General features: G+C 39.5%; 1 protein-coding gene across 4 annotated transcripts in view; it reads left to right on the forward strand.

Moving 5' to 3' along the window:
• Positions 1-19,416, forward strand: part of asb7 (ankyrin repeat and SOCS box containing 7) — a 101,219-nt gene that overhangs the window by 7,093 nt on the left and 74,710 nt on the right. For all 4 annotated transcript variants that reach the window (XR_011889076.1, XM_072278372.1, XM_072278370.1 and 1 more), the window contains exon 2: positions 10,481-10,751. Coding sequence is in view for 3 of the 4 variants with exons in the window: in XM_072278372.1 (XP_072134473.1) it covers positions 10,541-10,751 (211 nt within the window). In the remaining variant the exon portion in view is untranslated. The remainder of the gene's footprint in view (positions 1-10,480; positions 10,752-19,416) is intronic.

Raw genomic sequence — 19,416 nt, forward strand, 5'->3', positions numbered from 1 at the left:
GCAAGAGACCCAAAGAACCCAATTTACTAAAAAGAAAGACCAAAATCACTGCAAAGAAAGAGAAAAATAACACAATTGTTCAACCAGTAGAATATTCATATCTCTTCCACTGTATTGAGTGTTTTCCTTTTGTCTGTCCTAACTCTACTATGTACTCCTGCAAGGCAATTTTCCCAGAGTATCTCCTTGCTCTCTTGACAATTGACAGCTATATTCAGTTTTTGCTATCAAATATTTTTGTAGTTAGTATCTTGTTTTGTTTTCTGTGTAATTATTCAATTTTGCTTCGCTTAGATTAAATCTCTGACATTGTAAACAACATTTTGGTCAGTTTTTTTTTGTCCCTTGAAGATGAGTTAACTTGGAAATTGGGTGCAGTTTGACTACATGTCACCTGGTAAACACTGTTAGAACAAAGTGGGGTTTGAAGATTGGTCTCAGGACCTTGAATCAAAATTATTATCCTAATCCTAACTGCTGGATGTTGCTCCTAGGAAGTACTTCACACAAAAGCAAAACTATTGTAGGCACAGAAAACCAAAATTAAAAACAAAATATGCTGGAAACATTCTGGTCAAACAGTATTTTCTGTTTTTCATTCTCACTAAATACTAGGTGAGGTATGTTTTGAGTTTGAGTGTATTGCATGGCTGTAAAGCATATGATCTAGTGTTGATTAAAATGCATTAGGAAGAGCCAGTGCTTTCGTTTTGATGAAACTTGGTGTTATTGAACATCATCAAGCAATAAACCCTTCATTAATTGTAACTTCCTGCAATGATTCTTTATACTTTCCATTTCAAGCTGTTTATAAATGTCATAGAAAAGGGAAGAGTTGGAATTTTTTTTCATTGCAGAAAAATTCCAATCAGCCCCTGACAGAATTACCCCCTTGATATTGGAACTTCAGTTTTTAAGTTAATTTGTTGAATATACACTTCTGTATTTAGTCTGTTTCTCTGATTGTGGACATAATCATAGTTCTAACTCCCTATCCATGCACACCTATAAATACAGACCTAGTCCTTATAAACCCCTTTAATTTAGGTGAATAATATGCATAATGATCACTTAAGTGTTTTAATTCTGGACAATACAGCCATGTCTATTGATTTAAAAAAAAAGTTTCCAGCAACAACCAGGAGTGCAGATCTAAAACTTGTATCATACAAATTTCATTATGTGATAGTTTGCCAGTATTGCCAAATGGCACTTTCTGCACTATCATAACGTGAAATTTTATTCAATAATCTGTCAGATATACCACTGTTTCAAATACTTGCTCTGAAATCAAAGAAAACTTTGTGTAGGCTAATTTTGCTAGATTTGTAACCATCAAATCTACAGATTTGCTTACTGTGACCTGTGTGCCCAAAACTTTGTTTTGATCTGCTGTTCCTCAAAATTTACAATGTTTGCATGCACTGCCTGTTGTTAAATTAAAACATAGTATATAGGCCTATAATTTGGTCTCTTGTAATGTTCGTAGCTTTCCAATAATTCATTCTGTAACTTCCACAGAGACCCAGAAAACCTATGCTCTCTAGATCCAATACTGCTGGTTCTCATTTGGTCCAATAGGATGGTATGTTTTAGCTGACATTGTGCTCAGGAGTGATGATCTGTTCCAAGCCAAATCTTTTTCGATCAGAGCTTTATCGGAAGTAGTGAGTCAATAGAAGAAAACGGTATCTTTTTTAAGTCTATTCTTTTTATTGACTTGGAGAGTTTTAATATATTTGCTAATGCATTTAAAAATCAGAATTTTGAGTTGATAGAGGAATAAACCAGCATTCCTTCTGCCTCTCCACTCCCCAAAACAGTGATTAGATTTTGTAATTATAGAGCCATAGAGGGCATTTGAGAGATTTGTGGTTTGTTTAAGGTGTGTATTTCTTTGGGATAATACATTTCTAGGTTTCTCTTTATAACATTGTTTCATAGATTGAACTGCTAGGCAACTTAAAACTGGCTTTTGCATTGTGTTCAATGGTGGCAAGGCTGCATATGTTGCTCCTTTTGTGGTCTCCTTCACTTGGTGTTACTTGGCCTCTGAATGACTATTTTCTTTATCATCAGTGGTATAGATAGAGAATTCCATGATATTAAACTATTGATCCACAAAACTAACTTGGTCTCTGCATTCAAATTCTGTTCCATGTATTGCTATTTTCTGATGCCCCACTGGGCAGCTTCATATTCAATTGCATAGCCCTAGGTTCCTGAAATCCCTTCCCATAACCCTCTGCCTGTTTACCTACCTTTTTAGTTGATCCTTAATCCTACCTCTTTTTGTCAATGTTTTGATGTCTTTGATCCTGCGAAGTATGTTATATTTACTCCAAGGATGACACCTTACAATAATTTGCGCTTTCTGCAGCAATACAGCTGTCTCTTAGTTGTTATTTTATTGTGCTCTTGAATTGTTCAGTGTAGGTGATGGACAGTTTCTCAGTGGTCGGAGAGCGAGGTAGTACCTCCAGGTATATCTAGTTTGCCCTGCTATGATGCTACAGTGTTGATTTGACTGCTTCAATTTAGCTGTGTAACAGTGGTTGGATAAGAAATGTGTGACTGAAAATCATGCATTTGAAGACCAGGGTAGTGACTTGCATTTGGAGATTTCCCATTGTGGGGAGCTAAAATATCTGGTATTTAATGAGCAATTATGTAAATAGACTAATCTAAAACATTAGAAATGCATTTTATGCTGAGTATTATGTCACTCCTGCATGTTAATTTGATACAGTCACTAACTCTAACCTATGTAATATGGTATTTCTCCAAAGAAAAGTATAGAAGAACAGAGAAATAAGAGCAAGAATCAGCCATTTTGTTCCTTATGCCTTCCCTGCCATTCAAAAAAATCATGGCTGACTATATATCTCATTGCTGTTTCTCTGCACTAACTTGACACTCAATGGCCACTTTATTAAGTACACCTTAATGCAAATATCTCATCAGCCAATTATGTGGCAGCAACTCGATGGATAAAAGCATGCAGAAATGATCAAGAGGTTGGAGCGCTATGGTAGTGTAGCGGTTAGCATGGTGCAGCTCAGGGAGTTGGAGCTCAAACCCAATGTCCTCTCTAAGGACTCTCTACTGCAGTCCAAAGACTTACTGGGTATGTTAATTGGTCATTGTAAATTGTCCCGTGATCAGGTTAGGGTTAAATCGGGGTTTTCGGGGTTGCTGGACAGTGTGTCTTGAAGGGCCAGAGGCCTATTCCTGGCTGTATCTCTAAATAAATAAATAGATGTTCAATTGTTGTTCAGATCAAGCATCAGAATGGGAAGGAAAAGGGACTTTGACTATGGAATGATTGTTAATACCAGTTTGAATATCTCAGAACTGGTGATCTCCTGAGATTTTCACGCACAATATTCTCTGGAGTTTACAGAGAATGGTGCAAATAGCAAAAAACAGTCCAGTGAACATCAGTACTTGTTAATGAGAGAGGGCAGAGAATTGCCAGACTTGTTCAAGCTGATAGGAAGGTGACAGTAACTTATATTGTTGAGTTATAACAGTGGTGTGGCCATATGTGCCATTGTTGTGTCCAGAGAAACTCTGAAAACACATGTCGAACCTTGAAGTGGATTGGTTACAGCAGCAGAAGACTGCACTGGGTTCGGTTGCTGTATCTAATAAAGTGGCCACTGAGCGTATATCCTTAACTACCATAAAATCTGTCAAGTTATCAATGCCTGTCTTGAGAAGTGACTTCCAAAATTTATTTCCTCTATATAAAGAAATTTCTTCTCATCTCTGTCCTGAATGGCTGGTTCCTTATATTTAAACTGTGATCACTGATTCCAGTATTCCCAGGCAGGGAAAGCATAAATTCTGTATCTGTTTTGTCAAGCCCCTTAAGAATTTTGCATTTCAATGAGATTGTCTTATTTCATTAAACTGTGGATATAGGCCTGTCTGCTTAATCTCCCCCATACCACAAGTCTACTCTCCCAGCTATCAGAGATTCAAAGTGCAATTTTATTATCAAAGAATGTATAAATTATAGACCTTGAAATCTGTCTGCTTACAGGCAGCCACAAAGCAAGAAACGCGAATAACCCAATTTTAAAAAAGAAAGACCAAAAACCATTGTGCAGAGAGAGAGAAAGAGAACCAAAAACAGATCATGCAAACAGTAGAAGCAAGCCAACAGCATTCCAGACCAGACTGAGTCCCAGGTCCTCTCCCAGAGCAGCTGGAGTAAGCCCATGCCTTGTTCCCATTTCATCACAGCAGTGCGGCAAAAACGCAGAGCAACTGGATCACTTCACAGCTTCTGAGAAAGGAATGAACGTTTTCAGGAGAGCGAGCAAAATCAGCCCAACCCTTACTTCTATTATTGACACTCTGGCTTCTAGACTGACATTTAAATTGTCCAAGCACCAGGTAGTGCCTCGCTCTAGGACCTGGACCCTAGTGCTATGATGCGTTTGGGCTGCCAAGCCCAAAGCCATTCTCGATCTCACCAAATTGGCTCAGCATTTGGAGCGATTCAACCTTGCACCCGGGATAGGTGGACAGGCATTGAAATCCTTCCTCATTGATGGCTCTCCAAACCGCTCACTCCCATCTCCAGCAGTGATGCGAACTCTGTCTGTGACCCCAGCTCAAACACATTGTGCCTTGTAATGGCCCAGCACGTCTCATCCCCCGAACCAACCTTGCCCCCGCCTGCCTCCTCACTGGCTGCGGCGATAGTCCACCGAAGTACTTCAAAAAAGATGTTATAACTGATGTTTTTAATTGAATCTCTTGCCTTTCAATCTAAAACCTTTGCTATTAATACAATTGGAGCAAGACTTTTGTTCTGTTATCAGCTGTTCTTAATATAAAGGCCAGTGTTCTACTTTTCTTCCTAAACTTTTTAAGCGATTTGTTACCAATTCCCTAGTTGGGATAAAGCCTTTGAAAGGCTTCAGAGTATTGTGAAATTGTCAGAATCAGGTTTATCATCTCTGACATGTTATGAAATTTGTTGTTTTGAGGCAGCAGTACAGTGCGGGGCATAAAATTACTATGAGTCACAAATAAATAGTGTAAGAGGAATAATGAGGTAACGTTTGCGGACTGCTCAGAAATCTAATGGCAGAGGCAAAGAAATTGTTCCTAAAACATTAAGCATGGCTCTTCAGGCCCTTGTATCTTCTTGCTAATGGTTGTGACGAGAATAGGCCATGTCCTGGATTGTGAGTGACCCTAATGATGGGCGTAACCACCTTGAGATACTTCCTCTTGAAGTTGTCTTCTGGTGGGGTGGATTGTGCCTGCGATGGAGTTGGCTGAGTCTACGACGCTTGATCGTGTGCATTGAAGCCTCCATATCAGGCAGTGAGTGATGCAACCAGTCAGAATGCCTGCCACTGTATATCTGTAGAAATTTGCAAAGAGTCTTTGATATACCAAATCTTCTCAATTCCCTAGTGGAGAAGAGTTGCTGGCATGAATGAGAACTATTTCACACCTGACCCTTCACTGCATTAGGGCTTGGACAAATGAGCACGATGGTATTGTTCATACCTACGTCATCACGGAAAGCACCAATGCTTCAATGGAGCACTTTGGAGCACATTTCAATGCAGAGATGAGCTCTAGCTTCGGTAGCTTGCTGCATCTGCTGTGAGCTGAGGCTGTGCAGCACTAAAACATAAAAAAGAAATGTTGGTAGGCAACTATTATTTATGTTGTAAGGCACAAAAAAATGGTGCTTGATGGAATGAACATAAGAGATGAGTGAGGTGCCAGAGGTAGTGCCTGCATGTTGAGTTATATTTCAACAATATTTGTTTTTGACTGAGAAGTAGCAAGTTACATTTGTGGCAATCAATGTACTGTGTCAGGCAAACAGTTTCTATTTTAATCTGTAGGACATGGATGGCATTGGCAAATGTGACAGCATGCGTATATGAAAGACTTTGTGGCAAAGGTCTCGCCTGATGCTGCATAGTCTTTCTACCATCTCTAAAGTGCATGTCGAGTATGTATTGGAATATCTTTCAGTTGTAACCATTTAGGCTGATGTATGAAAGATAAAGCAGCTCTTTGGATTGGTACTTCATGTCAGCATGAACATGGTCTCTTCTTCCCACTGCTGCACCGTGGATGTACTCATCTACAAAATACAGAACAAAACTTGCCAATATCCCTGCAGCTTCTGGCAACAATTAAAACACCGCAGCCTACAAATTGACCTTTATCACATTATCCTGAGCTGAAATTGTGTTTGCACTTCTCTGAAAACCCGATCGTGTGTTCATCTGAATTGCAGGATTATCTATGTTCAGCCATTGCAGTAGCCTTCTTCAGGGCAGATGATCACTAATTACTGACCTGTCATTAATGTCCACATCTAATGAAAGAATAAAATCAAAGGAACATGCATTCCACCATCTGCCACAGTTTCCATTATGCTCTCCTTCCTGTTAGTTTTCCCTCTGATCAATCTGGCAAGCACTTAGCCATAATTGAAAACAGAGCCTATCAGCCTTTATTGAACAACAAATCTCCATATAAATGCCAAAAACTTCAGTTATAAACTCTTTACTCTTTGTTGTGTTCCTAGTTCCTGACTTCTGAATTTTGCCATTGTTTCTTTACAATTTCTTTACAATATTCTCCCTATGACTGTAGCCAAACTGGATAGAAGGATGCTTATTCAGCGAAGAAAGCAGCAGATTGATTTGAAGGATGATCCTGAGGTGCCCTGACCTCAAGCCATATAGTATTGTAACAAGTAATGGTGCTCTAAAGTAACTAGCTAATGAGCAGTGGTAAAGACATAGCTGTCAGTTGTGTTCTAGTACATCTTCCTTGGATGTTTGCTCTAGCAACCCTAATTGAAGATTATTTTGCTGGAATACCATGTTGCTTGTTTTGAAAACTGGTATCCAGCGCTGCAGTCTTGTCTCAATGACCTCAGCTTGCAGGACACTGGTCTGTGTTACAACTTTAGTACTCTGATGTTGACTGGGTTTTGTTTATGCACAGTGGACTCTGAGACATTTGCTGTGCAATGGTTGCATCTGCTAGGGTTGAAATACAGTTGGCTGCCATTTCCATGCTGAAAAGAAGCTCCAGGCAGTCAGCAACCTTCTGTAGAAAGATGGACCTTGACTTTCACCTTACACTTTGACTTTTCACCAAAATGGCTTTTTTGTCGCATCTACATTGAAACAGGGAGGGAAATGCATTGCTTTGAGTCAGTAATCAACATAGTCTGAGATGTGCCTCAGACAGCTCACAAGTGTAATCACGCCTTCGGCGCCAGTATCACATGTATAAAATTTACTAACCCTAATCTGTGCGCCTTTGGAATATGGGAGGAAGCCAGAGCACGTGGGCATAGGCAGAACATACAAACTCTTTACAGCCAGTGGCAGGAATTGAACCCCAATCTTCAGCTGACACTGTAAAGCATTACACTAACCACTCCGCAGACTTGGCAATATCCTGCAGTGTGGTGAGAGGGCTACTCCTTCCTGCATGTATACCAATACCAAGCATATCTGGTGACTTGCCATTTGGAGCTTTGTCATCCACACTATCTTCAACACAATATAGTGACAGATTTGAGATGTTTATGGACACATACCAGAAGGCCACCTGTGTCATTGATTTCTTGTGATGGGATGAATGTGGTTTATCAGGTTATCTTCTAATTGATGTTGGTGTAATTCGCTTTGATTTCTAACCAAAAATACAGTGCTGCATAGTGAAATCCTGTGGCTAAATAGTGGGAAGAAGAAGCAAATATTATCAGTAATCAGAGAACACAAAAAGGGGTCACACAGTCCAACATTGTACTTAAACTAATAACTATTTAGGCCAATCTCACTTTTCCTCAGTTCTTGTTCCGTAACCCTGCAGTTTTTTTTGTTGAGTATATTAAGCCTTTAACCAGGCGATTTCAGGTGTCAGACTCCAATCATCCTTTCGGGTGTATGTTTCAAACATTCAGCACTTTTTGAGTGAAAATGTATTTCTTCACTCCCTGTGAGTTTCTAATTAACTTAAACTAATGTCTCCTTGTTATTAAGCACATAAAGGTAATGGGTCCTACCTGTTTCCCCTGTCCAGGCTGCTCCATTTTTGTACCAAAACTAAGGCTCTCGTACCTCATTTGTTCCAAAGCAAGTATCAGTTTAGCCAGTATCTTTTCAATTGCTAAATATCTGCAGTCCTGATGACACCTTTAAATCTCCTTGGCACTTTCTCTGGTGAAGTAACATTAGTTCCAGTCACTTCATTGCAGATAGGTTTTTAGTTCTAACTGTGATCTCATCAGCATTCCAGTTTTAACTCCCTTGTATAATGTCTTATTGAAAGCAAGTTACCCATATGCTTTAATGAACACCTTCCTGAACCAACTACCTTCGATGGTTGGAGATTCACTTTTCCTCTTCTCCGTAACCAACCGTTTATGACGCCTTTGCATTGTTTGACTTCGAATGCATGATTTCACTATTTTCTGGATTGAATTTATTTCCTACTCATGTAGTCGCTTAACCAGTCTATTAACACGACCTAGGAGATGAAAGATTGCAGCTGGTGGAACAACTTCTGGATAAAGTCACTGGGTCAAGCAGCATCTGAAGGCGAAAGGGTAGTAGGTGTTTTAGGTTGCGATCCTGTGTCAGGATTGGCAAAGCAGAGGGGAGAGGGAAGGATAAAGCAAGGACTGGCAGAAGACAGATGGAATCAGCAAGGAGGGAGATGATCTGTCCATCATGTATGGCTTCATCCTGCGTTATTATCTACATAGGTTATCAAATGCACTGCCCTTTTGGCTCATCTTGCTACTCAAAATTCAAAGTCAGACAAAATGTCTCCTTAACAAATCCACATTTGACTGATTAAACTTGGATCCCCTCTTTCAATAAATTCCCTCTCACCAGTAATTATTCAATGTCTTTCTTCCTTTAATAATGCTGCACAATCTTCCCATTCTCTGTCAACATACCTGTAGTCAGAGGATAGCAATACAATTGTTGGAATCTATTTCTTCCCTTCTGGAATGAACTACTGTTCTGATCCAGGACTGCAGTTTTATCCATTCCTGTGCGTCTCATCTGAACTCCGGTGTCTGTTGCATGCTCTCCTTGTCGAAGCAGTAAGTTATACATTCGGAAGAGGATCTTCACTTACTGTTTTACTCTTTTCCGTTTTGTTTTTATGAAACATTGTTTTAAAAAAAAAATGGGTTTCATTTATCTGAAGATATCTATGCATCTCTGGTTTGCTGATATCCTGTGTAATTTAACCCTGCAAATTTAGTGGAATCAGGCCTTTGTTTTCTTTTGGTACTTTATTATACATCTGGTCTTGCCTTGAATGTGGCACCTAGCTGTTCTCTACTCCCATCCCACCTTTGTTGGTGAGAACAAATTTTATTGCACTTACAGTGATATGGTTTTTGATTGAAATAACTTTTATTTCAGTTTTGTCGCTAAATTATGTCTCAGCTTAGTAAAAGTGAATCCTTGCTTTTGTATTATTTTGGTCCTTTTCCAAAACTGTACAAAATTGATCAAAATTTTGATCTCTGCTCTCACTGGTGGTCTTTCACTGCTAATTTTTTGATTTGCCTGCGGTTGCTCTTTTCCCTAACACCGAACAGTAACACCACTCTTCTCGGCTTTGCAATAAATACACTTGAGTACTCCTACTGTCCCAGTGAATGCCATGTATAGTTGAAATCCCCTAATTCTACCAGCCTCTGATGCTGGAATTTCTCAAAAATTTGCAAATTTGCACATTTGCTTGACTATCTTGCTTCTTTGGGACTCCACAGTACAACCCAGCATTGCAATTACACCTTTTTATTTTCTTGTTTTTTGTGGTGATCTTTCTAGCATCACGTCTCTCCTCAGCACAGTTACTATTTTGTTAAAATCATTATGCAACTTCCTTTTAGATCCCATTCTCTATGGAAACCTTATAACCAGAAATATATAGCTGTCACTTCTTGTCATTAAGCAATGTTTCAGTACAACAGTAATATAATACCTTATTTGTTTGTTGTATCCTGAATTTGTATCTTCTGTTAGTGCTCCTCAGTTTGTTTTGTATTTTGTGTTTATTCTGTTAAACTGATCATGAATTGTAATGTGGTGGCATATCTTGAAATGAGATTTTGAACTACTGTCAACTAGTTTCATAGAAGGGTGTATGGGCACAAACTATGAAATTTAAACTCAACATATTCAGTTGTGAGGATTGGGAATGTTTCAATCTTTTTGATATTATTTGGATGGAGGAATTGTTTTTTATTTTTTTTATTTTACTCTAGGCCCCCTCTTTTGATATTTTGCTGAGAATAAAACTTGTAGCCCTGAAGCAGACTTCTGTTTATTGATGGGTTTACCACCATTTTATTCGGTAGTAGATTGTATTAGAGGATTTGATTTTTGAAGTTGATGTTGAAGACTGTCATAACATTGAACTAATTTGTGAATTCTTGTTGAAGCTTGAAGAAGGTTTACAACATTGACCTCATGCATCTATTGTGACAACGTGAGTCACTAGCATGTTCCATCATCACTGTAGAAGAAATCCAGAACTGCAGCAAGAACTGCAAATCCAAAATGCTGTTGCAGCTGGTGATGTTCATACTGTGCGCAAGATGTTGGAGCAAGGCTATTCTCCTAATGGTCGAGATGCTAATGGATGGACACTACTCCATTTCTCTGCAGCTAGAGGCAAGGAGAGATGTGTTCGAGTGTTTTTAGAGCATGGAGGTAAGTGAAGGCAGTACATTAAGTCTAAATTATTAATTTTATTTCAAATTGCACAGTTTGTGATTATTTTAATGCATTGTGAAATATGAAGATCAGAGGATTTCAACACTTGTAAGATAAACAAGTTCCTGTTTTATGAATGCCCTCAGTGAATTGTTGTTATAGCACCATCGATTTTTTTTGTAGTACGTGGTTTCAGTTTGTCCATCTTTTTTTTTTGCTGTAGCAATATTGCACCACTCTCCACCGATAAGAATACATTGTACCCAAATAATGCTTTTCATCCAGCCTTTTGATTTTGCTAAATTTTGTTAACAAATCACTTTCCAGGAATATTATCCTTTTGTAAATTGGAGAATAATGCTTTTTCCTTCTCTGTATTTTGAACAAGTTATAAATATCCTTCAATCATGGTTAGGAGTTAGATCTCATGGTTGGTTTTGGGAAGCCAAAAGCAAAGTAGATAGGCTGTTTTGTAGATCGGCATAATCCTACTTATTGTACAAAATTGGTTGACTTATCTCAACTAAAATAGTTCTTTAATTCCAATGTATCTCTTGAATTAGAATAAGAATTCATTAGATGCATACTTTTAATTTGTTTGGTATCATTCTTTGGATAGAGAAATTGGCTTCACAGATCTAATCAGTGTACTCAGGTTGTTAATTTGCAAAGTTAGATGTCTTGATTGTGGAGACATTAGATAGCAGATGCTGGAACAGTGGAACAGAAAATTTCAAACTCCAGTGACAGTTTCCTGCTGTCCCTTTTCCCTTTTATTTTTTTCTCTCTCTCCTCTTGATCCTTCTAGTTCCACTGTCCTATCTCTTCCCCCTCACCCCTGCCTATCATCCACACTCCCACCAGTTATTCTCATCTCTCTCCCTTTTTGCTATTTTCTACCGCTTTGTATTAGATTCCATCATTTTCAGCTCTTTTTCTCTTCCACTTACTATGTCCCAGCTTCTGACATCACCCCTACTCTCCCTTTCATGCACCTGCCACCCCCTCACCTGGATCCATCTATCACCTGCCAGCTTTTGCCGCACCCTTCCCCTCCACCTTTTTATACCTCCCTTCTCTTTCAGTCGTGAGGAAGGGTCTTGACCCAAACTTTTGACCGTCCATTTCCTTCCATAGTTTATTTATTTAGGAATACAATGCGGAGTAAGCCCCTCTGGCCCTTTGAGCCTTGGCGCCCAGGCAAACCTGATTAACCTGAACCTACTAGTTACAGTGACCAAGTAACTGACTCGGTACATGTTTGAACTGTGGCAGGAAACGAGAGTGCCCTGAGAAACCATGTAGGTTTTGGTTTTCATTTCATTTCCAGTCTTTCTTGCTTGACTTGCTGACTTCCTCCGGTGCTTTCCTATGTTGATCTTGATTATGTTTTGTACAGGATGGAATTGATTGCTATTTTTGATTGCACTTGATGCTCCTTCTGGAAGGTCTGATTTAAAAACTGTTGCTGATTCACTATCATTAAATCTGGCGAGCAGGCAAGGCGACTAAGTGCAAAATTTGATATTTAACACTGAGTCGGCCCTGCTTTCTCACCACAAGTAGGAAAAGCTGGAAATTGTCCTCACTAGGAATAGACTACATGGCCATTTGATTTCAAGTGTACTGCTTGTTGTATCTCAGTAAGGCAACCTTGATGTCTTTTAGCTAACCATCTGCTTAGCTCGTAAGTTATTCTCTTTGTATTGTAATTCTACTTGTATCTTCCTGCACATCCAATACATATGCTTTTTGAATTCTGGTGAATCAAATATTTCCAGCATTACTTGACTGTAGTGTTAGAATGTCTTGACATAACGTCTACATGTTGAGACATTCTAAACATGCTGCTCAAACCAGTTCTTTCAACACTGATTTCAAGAATAAGATTCTGTCTTTCACTTTATGTACAATTGTTAGTATTACTTCTAAGTGCCATTTTGCTAGAATACATTACTTGATATTGAGCTTTTGGTAAGCCGAGATATCCATGCTCCATCCCAAAAGCCTTTCTATCTTAGTGTCAGCTGTGATCATTAACCTTGGTGTATTTTGCCTCAAGTATGGAAAAGTAGGGAAGTGTTATCCCATCTGATTTTTTGATTTGGGGACAGCATTGTACTAACTGGGCTCCATTTTGCAGGAAACATGTTGAAGCATTGGATAAATTAGAGAAGATGTACAAAGATATCATAATTCAGAGGTTCTATTTAGTGAGAAAGATTGAATAAGAGGGGAACTGTAAATGAGAGGACTCAGTCCAGAGTTGGAGGTCACAAAATTTATCACTGGATTTCCAAAACGTGGTTGTGGAGACACCATTAGCCACTTGCAGCGACTGCTTGTTCTAAATTTTTAAGCCAAAAGGGTTGAATGTGGAGTATAAATAATAGTAATCAACACTTCCAGGAATTGGGCAATAGTGCCTTGCCAGCCCTACCAAAATTCTGTAAATTAATTTAAACGTTAAGAAAATAAAGAAAAGAATTATGCAAAACTGAGAATATGGGATTTTACTACATTTTAGTGATTAAAGCACATAGCTTTGAATTTTTGAGGGGCAATTGAAATATATGATGCAGAAACTAATTTGGCAGGTAGATGGGGTCCAGAGCACCAGATCAGAAAGTGGAGCGATGGAGAGGAAGGTTGATGTCAAGGCCAGTAATAATAGGCAGGAGCAATGTAATAGATACGATGGGATGGATAGTTTGAAGTGTGTGTATTTTAATGCTGGGAGTATCATGGGTAAAAGTGATGAACTTAGGATGGATTAGTACATGGAAGTATGATGTGGTCAATACAGACTTGGTTGAGAGAGGAACAGGAATGGGTGCTTAATGTCCCAGGGTTTCAACGTTTTAGAAAAGATAGACAGAGGTAAGAGGTTGGGGAGTTGCACTACTAATCAGGGACAGTATCACTAAACTGCACTCAGTGCACTTAATGAACGGTTCATCTACTGAATCGAGATCGGTCAACCTCAAAAATAGGAAGGTGCAATTACTCTGGGACTGGGATATTGAGGTACAGATATACTTTATACTTTGTTGCCAAACAATTGGTACTGGAACGTACAATCATCACAGCGATATTTGATTCTGCACTTCACACTCCCTGGATTACAAATATTAAATATTAAAAATAGTTATAATTAGTAAATATTAAAAATTTAAATAATAAATCATAAGTAGAAAATAGAAAAATGGGAAGTAAGGTAGTGCAAAAAAACCGAGAGGCAGGTCTGGATATTTGGAGGGTACGGCCCAGATCCGGGTCAGGATCCATTCAGCAGTCTTACCACAGTTGGAAAGAAGCTGTTCCCAAATCTGGCCGTACGAGTCTTCAAGCTCCTGAGCCTTCTCCCGGAGGGAAGAGCGACGAAAAGTGTGTTGGCTGGGTGGGTCGTGTCCTTGATTATCCTGGCAGCACTGCTCCGACAGCGTGCGGTGTAAAGTGAGTCTAAGGATGGAAGATTGGTTTGTGTGATGTGCTGCGCTGTGTTCACGATCTTCTGCAGCTTCTTTCGGTCTTGGACAGGACAACTTCCATACCAGATTGTGATGCACCCTAGAAGAATGCTTTCTATGGTGCATCTATAAAAATTAGTGAGGGTTTTGGGGGACAGACCAAATTTCTTTAGTTTTCTCAGGAAGTAAAGGTGCTGGTGGGTCTTCTTGGCAGTGAACTCTGCTTGGTTGGACCAAGTCAGGTCACTTGTGATATTGACCCCGAGGAACTTAAAACTTTTGACCTGTTCCACTTGCGCACCACCAATGTAAATTGGGTCGTGCGGTCCGCTACTCCTTCTGAAGTCAACAACCAATTCCTTTGTCTTGCTGACGTTGAGTGATAGGTTATTGTCTTCGCACCATGCCACCAGGTTCTTAATTTCCTCTCTGTATTACCCGAGATACGGCCTACAATTGTTGTGTCATCAGCAAACTTATATATTGAGTTTGATGGAAACCTGGCTACACAATCATGGCTGTCCAGTGAGTACAGCAGGGGGCTGAGTACACAGCCTTGTGGGGCACCGGTGCTCAGAGTGATTGTAGAGGAGAGCTTGTCCCCTATTTTTACAACCTGGGTCCTGTCTGTGAGGAAGTTGAAGATCCAGCTGCAGATCTGAGTGCTAAGGCCCAGGCTCCAGAGCTTAGGAATCAGTTTATTTGGAATGATGGTATTAAAGGCAGAGCTGTAGTCAATGAAAAGGAACCTTAAAAGGTGTCTTTATTCTCCTGGTGTTCTAAGGAGGAATGTAGGGCCAGAGAGATGGCATCTGCCATTGACCTGTTGCTCCGGTAGGCGAATTGCACAGCGTCGAGGTTGACCGGTAGGCTGTGGTTGATGTGTGCCATAACCAATCTCTCTAAGCACTTCATAGCAATTGATGTCAGAGCCACAGGTCGATAGTAATTCAGGCATGCCACCTTGCTCTTCTTCGGCACTGGGATATGCAGACAGATTAAGGAGAGGTGTAAAAACAATATCGTTGTTGTCATCGGAGGCATCAAATTTCCTAATATAAACTGGAACTATCTGAGTGTTAGAGGTTTAGATGGAGTAGAATTTGTTAGCTGCATCAAGAATGGGGTTTTTAAAATCAATAAATAGATTATTCAGCAAGAGTAGTGGCTGTACTGGACCTGGTGATGGGTAATGAGCCTGGCCAGGTGACCATTTCAGTGGGTGAGCAGTTGGGGAACTGTGATCAGAACTCAAGTTTTAAGATAGCTATAGGTGAGTATGGACCTTTTGGGAGAGTATTAAATTGGAACAGGGCAACTTAAGCGAACATTAGACAGAGAGTTAATGGGACAAGTCATGTTTTACTAGATTGAGTGTTTTGCTGAGGTGATGCGGGTGATACAGATACAGCTGTGGATATTGTCTACTTGGATTTTAGTAAGGCATTTGACATGGTCCCTCATGAGAAGCTCATCTAAAAGATTAAGGTGCATGGGATCCTTGGTGAATTGGCCATTTGGATTCAGAACTGGCTTTCCTGTAGAAGACAAGGTAGTGGTCGAAGGGACTTGTACTAGGTAGAGGTCTGTGATTCGTCATTTTCCACAAGGATCTATACTGGGCCCTCTGCTGTTTGTGATGTGTATAAATAACATGGATGAAAATATTGATGGATGGGTAAAGATTGGTGGTGGTGTGGATAGCATAAAATGGCAGATGGAATTTTTTTAATTAATTTTTTTATGCATTTCTACAATACAACAACAAAAAAACCTATCAACGAAATGGAGATTTGTACAGTGCAAGACAAATGTGTCCAATATATGATTCATAGCAATAAGGAAAAAAGCACCCAAAATAAATTCATATAAAATTAGTGTCCTCCCCACCCTCCCACTATAAAACCTCAGACCAACCATTTCTATGTATAAAAGAAAAATTAATCGGAGCTTTCAACCCCACAGAGCTGTAATTATATGTGTATATAAAAAAGAAAATATGCCGACTACCAAAACTATAATGTAATTCATGACAAAAAACAGTAAAACTTACAGGAAAAAAAAAAGCTGAAAGTAAGGGATTGTAGTACAAAAAAAAAGGATAAACTTAATCTAAAGAAGAGGTATGGCAGATGGAATTTAACCTGGTGTCATATTGCACCTTGGTAGGTTAAATGTAAAGAGACAGTACACTTAACAGTGATGGGCAGAGGGATCTTGGGGTGCAAGTTCATAGCACCCTGAAAGTGGCTACACGGGTTGATGGGGTTGTTAAGAATGCATATGGCATTCTTGTCTTTATTAGTCAATGCATTAAGCTCAATAGTCAAGAGGTTATGTTGCAGCTTTAAAAATCTGCATCTGGAGTATTGCATACAGTTAGGGTTGTCCAATTATTGGAAAGATTTTGAGGCTTTGGAGAGGGTGCAGAAGAGGTTAGAAAGCATATGATATAACAAGAGGTTGGACAAACTGGGGATGTTTTCTCTGGAACAGTGGAAGGGAGATCTGATAGAGGTTTATAAGATAATGAGAGGCATAGGTAAACAGAGAATATCTGTTTCCAAGGGTTGAACTATCTAATACCAGAGGGCATGCATCTAAGATGTGAGGGGCAAGTTTTTAAACAGGTAAGTGCCTGGACTACATTGCCTGATGTGCTCATAGAGGCAGAAACATCAGAGACTTTTAATAGATGTTTAGATAAGCACATGAATGTGAGAAACATGGAAGGATATGGACATTGTGTAGGGAAAAGAAATTAGTTTAGTTAGCCATTTGATTACTAATTTTACTGGTTCAGCACAACATTGTGGGCCAAAGGCCCGTTCTTGTACTATACTGTTCTATGTTTCTTGTTCTAAAAAAGAATTAAGGGATGAAGTTTGATGGGCAGGAATTGTTACACTAGAATTTGGGCTTAGTGGCTTAATCATTTTTTTCCATTATTACAGGTCTAATATGAATAAGATCATGCATTGTTCCCTAAGGTTCAATTCTCCACCTCTAATTCTGATGCTGTACCTTTGCAACTAGAATGTTTTCAACGTTGAATTGCTCTCAAATTAAATTCTGACGTTGAGTGTCATAACATTTTTTGCATCTGTCACTCTTGAGTCCTCATGAGCAACCCTGAGGATTGAGAACAGCTTAAAATTTGGCAAAAATAAATTAAATCAAGAACAAGTTAGAAGCGATAGAATTTATAATGAGTAAACAGAAACACCAGACATATTAAGCAAATACTTGGCTTATTTCTTCACAGGAAAAGACCCACTGTCTCAGAAATGCCAGGAAACCAAGAGTATAATGAAATGAGTTGTCGGGTGTTAGTATTAGCTTTCTTAAATTCTTGGGGAAATTAATGGAATCAGAGAACTAAAAGAAATAACCAAGCAACTAGTGGATTTAATGGATGTTATCCTTAAACACACCATTGGTCAGACTTCCAATCACAAAAGCAATCTTCCATCATCATGCTCTGCCTCTAATTTCCAAGCCAATTTTGGATCAAATTTGACCTGGATCAATTAACCTTTAATATTTTTGATTTGCTCTCCCTAACAAAGCCCTTACTAAAGTCTGCATAGAAACATTAATTACACTTCAGTACTGGCCAAGTACTAAAGACCTGTGCTGATCAGCTGGCTGGTGTGTTTATTGAGATCTTTAACCTCTTGCTTTGGCAGTATGAGGTACCCATATGCTTCAAGCAGCTTCATTTGTACCGGTACCCAAGAAGAGCACGGTGACCTGCCTCAATGGCTATTGCCCGGTAGCTCCTAGATCCACAGAGATGAAGTGTTTTGAGAGGTTGGTGATGAAACTTATCAACTCCTGTCTGATAACTGACTTAGATCTGTTCCAATTTGCCTACTGGAGCAACAGGTCCACTGTAGATGCCATCTCATTGGCTCTTTATTCAACTTTGGAACATCTGGACAGCAAAGATGCATACACCAGGATGCTCTTTATTGACTACAGCTTAGTAGTCAATACCATCATTCCCTGAAAACTGATCAATACGCTTCAAGGCCTTTGGCTCAATACCTCCCTGTGCAGTTAAATCCTGGATTCCTTTATTTGCAGATACCAGTCATCTCAGATTTGCAACAAAATCTCCTCCACAATCTCTTATCAGCACAGGTGCACCACAAGACTGTGTGCTAAGCCCCCTGATCTACTTGATTTACACCTATGGTGTGGCTAAGCACAGCTCCAATGCCATATTCAAGTTTGCTGATGACACTACTGTTGTGGGCCGAATCAAAGGTCAGCATATAGGACGGAGATTGAAAATCTTGCTGAGTGGCATCATAACGACAACCCTCTTAATGTCAGCAAGACCAAGGAGCTGATTATAGACTTCAGGGGGAAGGAAATCTAAGGTCCCTGAGCCAGTCCTCATAGGAGGTTCAGGAGTGATGAGGGTCAGCACCTTTAAGTTCCCAGGTGTTATTATTTTGGAGGACCTGTCCTGGGCTCAGCGTGTCAGTGCCATTACAAAGAAAGCACGGCAGTGCCTCTACTTCGTTAGGAGTTTGCAGACATTCAACATGACATCGAAAACTTTGACAAACTTCTATAGATGTGCAGTGTAGAGTATATTGACTGGCTGCATTATAGCTTGGTATGGAAACACTAATACCCTTGAACAGAAATGTAGTGGATGTGACCCAATCCATCACGGGTAAAGCTCTCCATCCATTGAACACATCTACATGAAACCTGTTACAGGAAAGCAGCATCTATCATCAGAGGCTTCTTCACCCCAGGACATGCTCTCTTTTTGCTGCTGTCATCAGGAGGAAGGTACAAGAGACTCAGGATTCACACCAACAGGTTCAGAAACAGTTACTACCCCTCAACCATCAGGCTGTTGAGCCAACTTCACTTGCTGCATCATTGAAATAACCCCATAACCAATGGACTCTGAAGGACACTTCATCTCATGTTTTTGATATTATTGCTTATTTATTATTATTTCTTTTTGTATTTGTGCAGTTTGTCTTCTGCAGTCTGGTTGAATGCCCTAATTGGGTAGCCTTTCATTGATTCCGTTATGGTTATTATTCTTCAGATTTCTTGAGTATACCCACAAGAAAAAGAATGTGTTGTACATGGTGACATATGTGTACTTTGATAATAAAAGTTGCTTTGAATTTTCCTCAAAGCATTTCCTCTTCAAAAAA

The sequence above is a fragment of the Mobula birostris genome, chromosome 14, assembly GCF_030028105.1.
Source record: "Mobula birostris isolate sMobBir1 chromosome 14, sMobBir1.hap1, whole genome shotgun sequence".
Lineage (NCBI taxonomy): Eukaryota > Metazoa > Chordata > Chondrichthyes > Myliobatiformes > Myliobatidae > Mobula > Mobula birostris.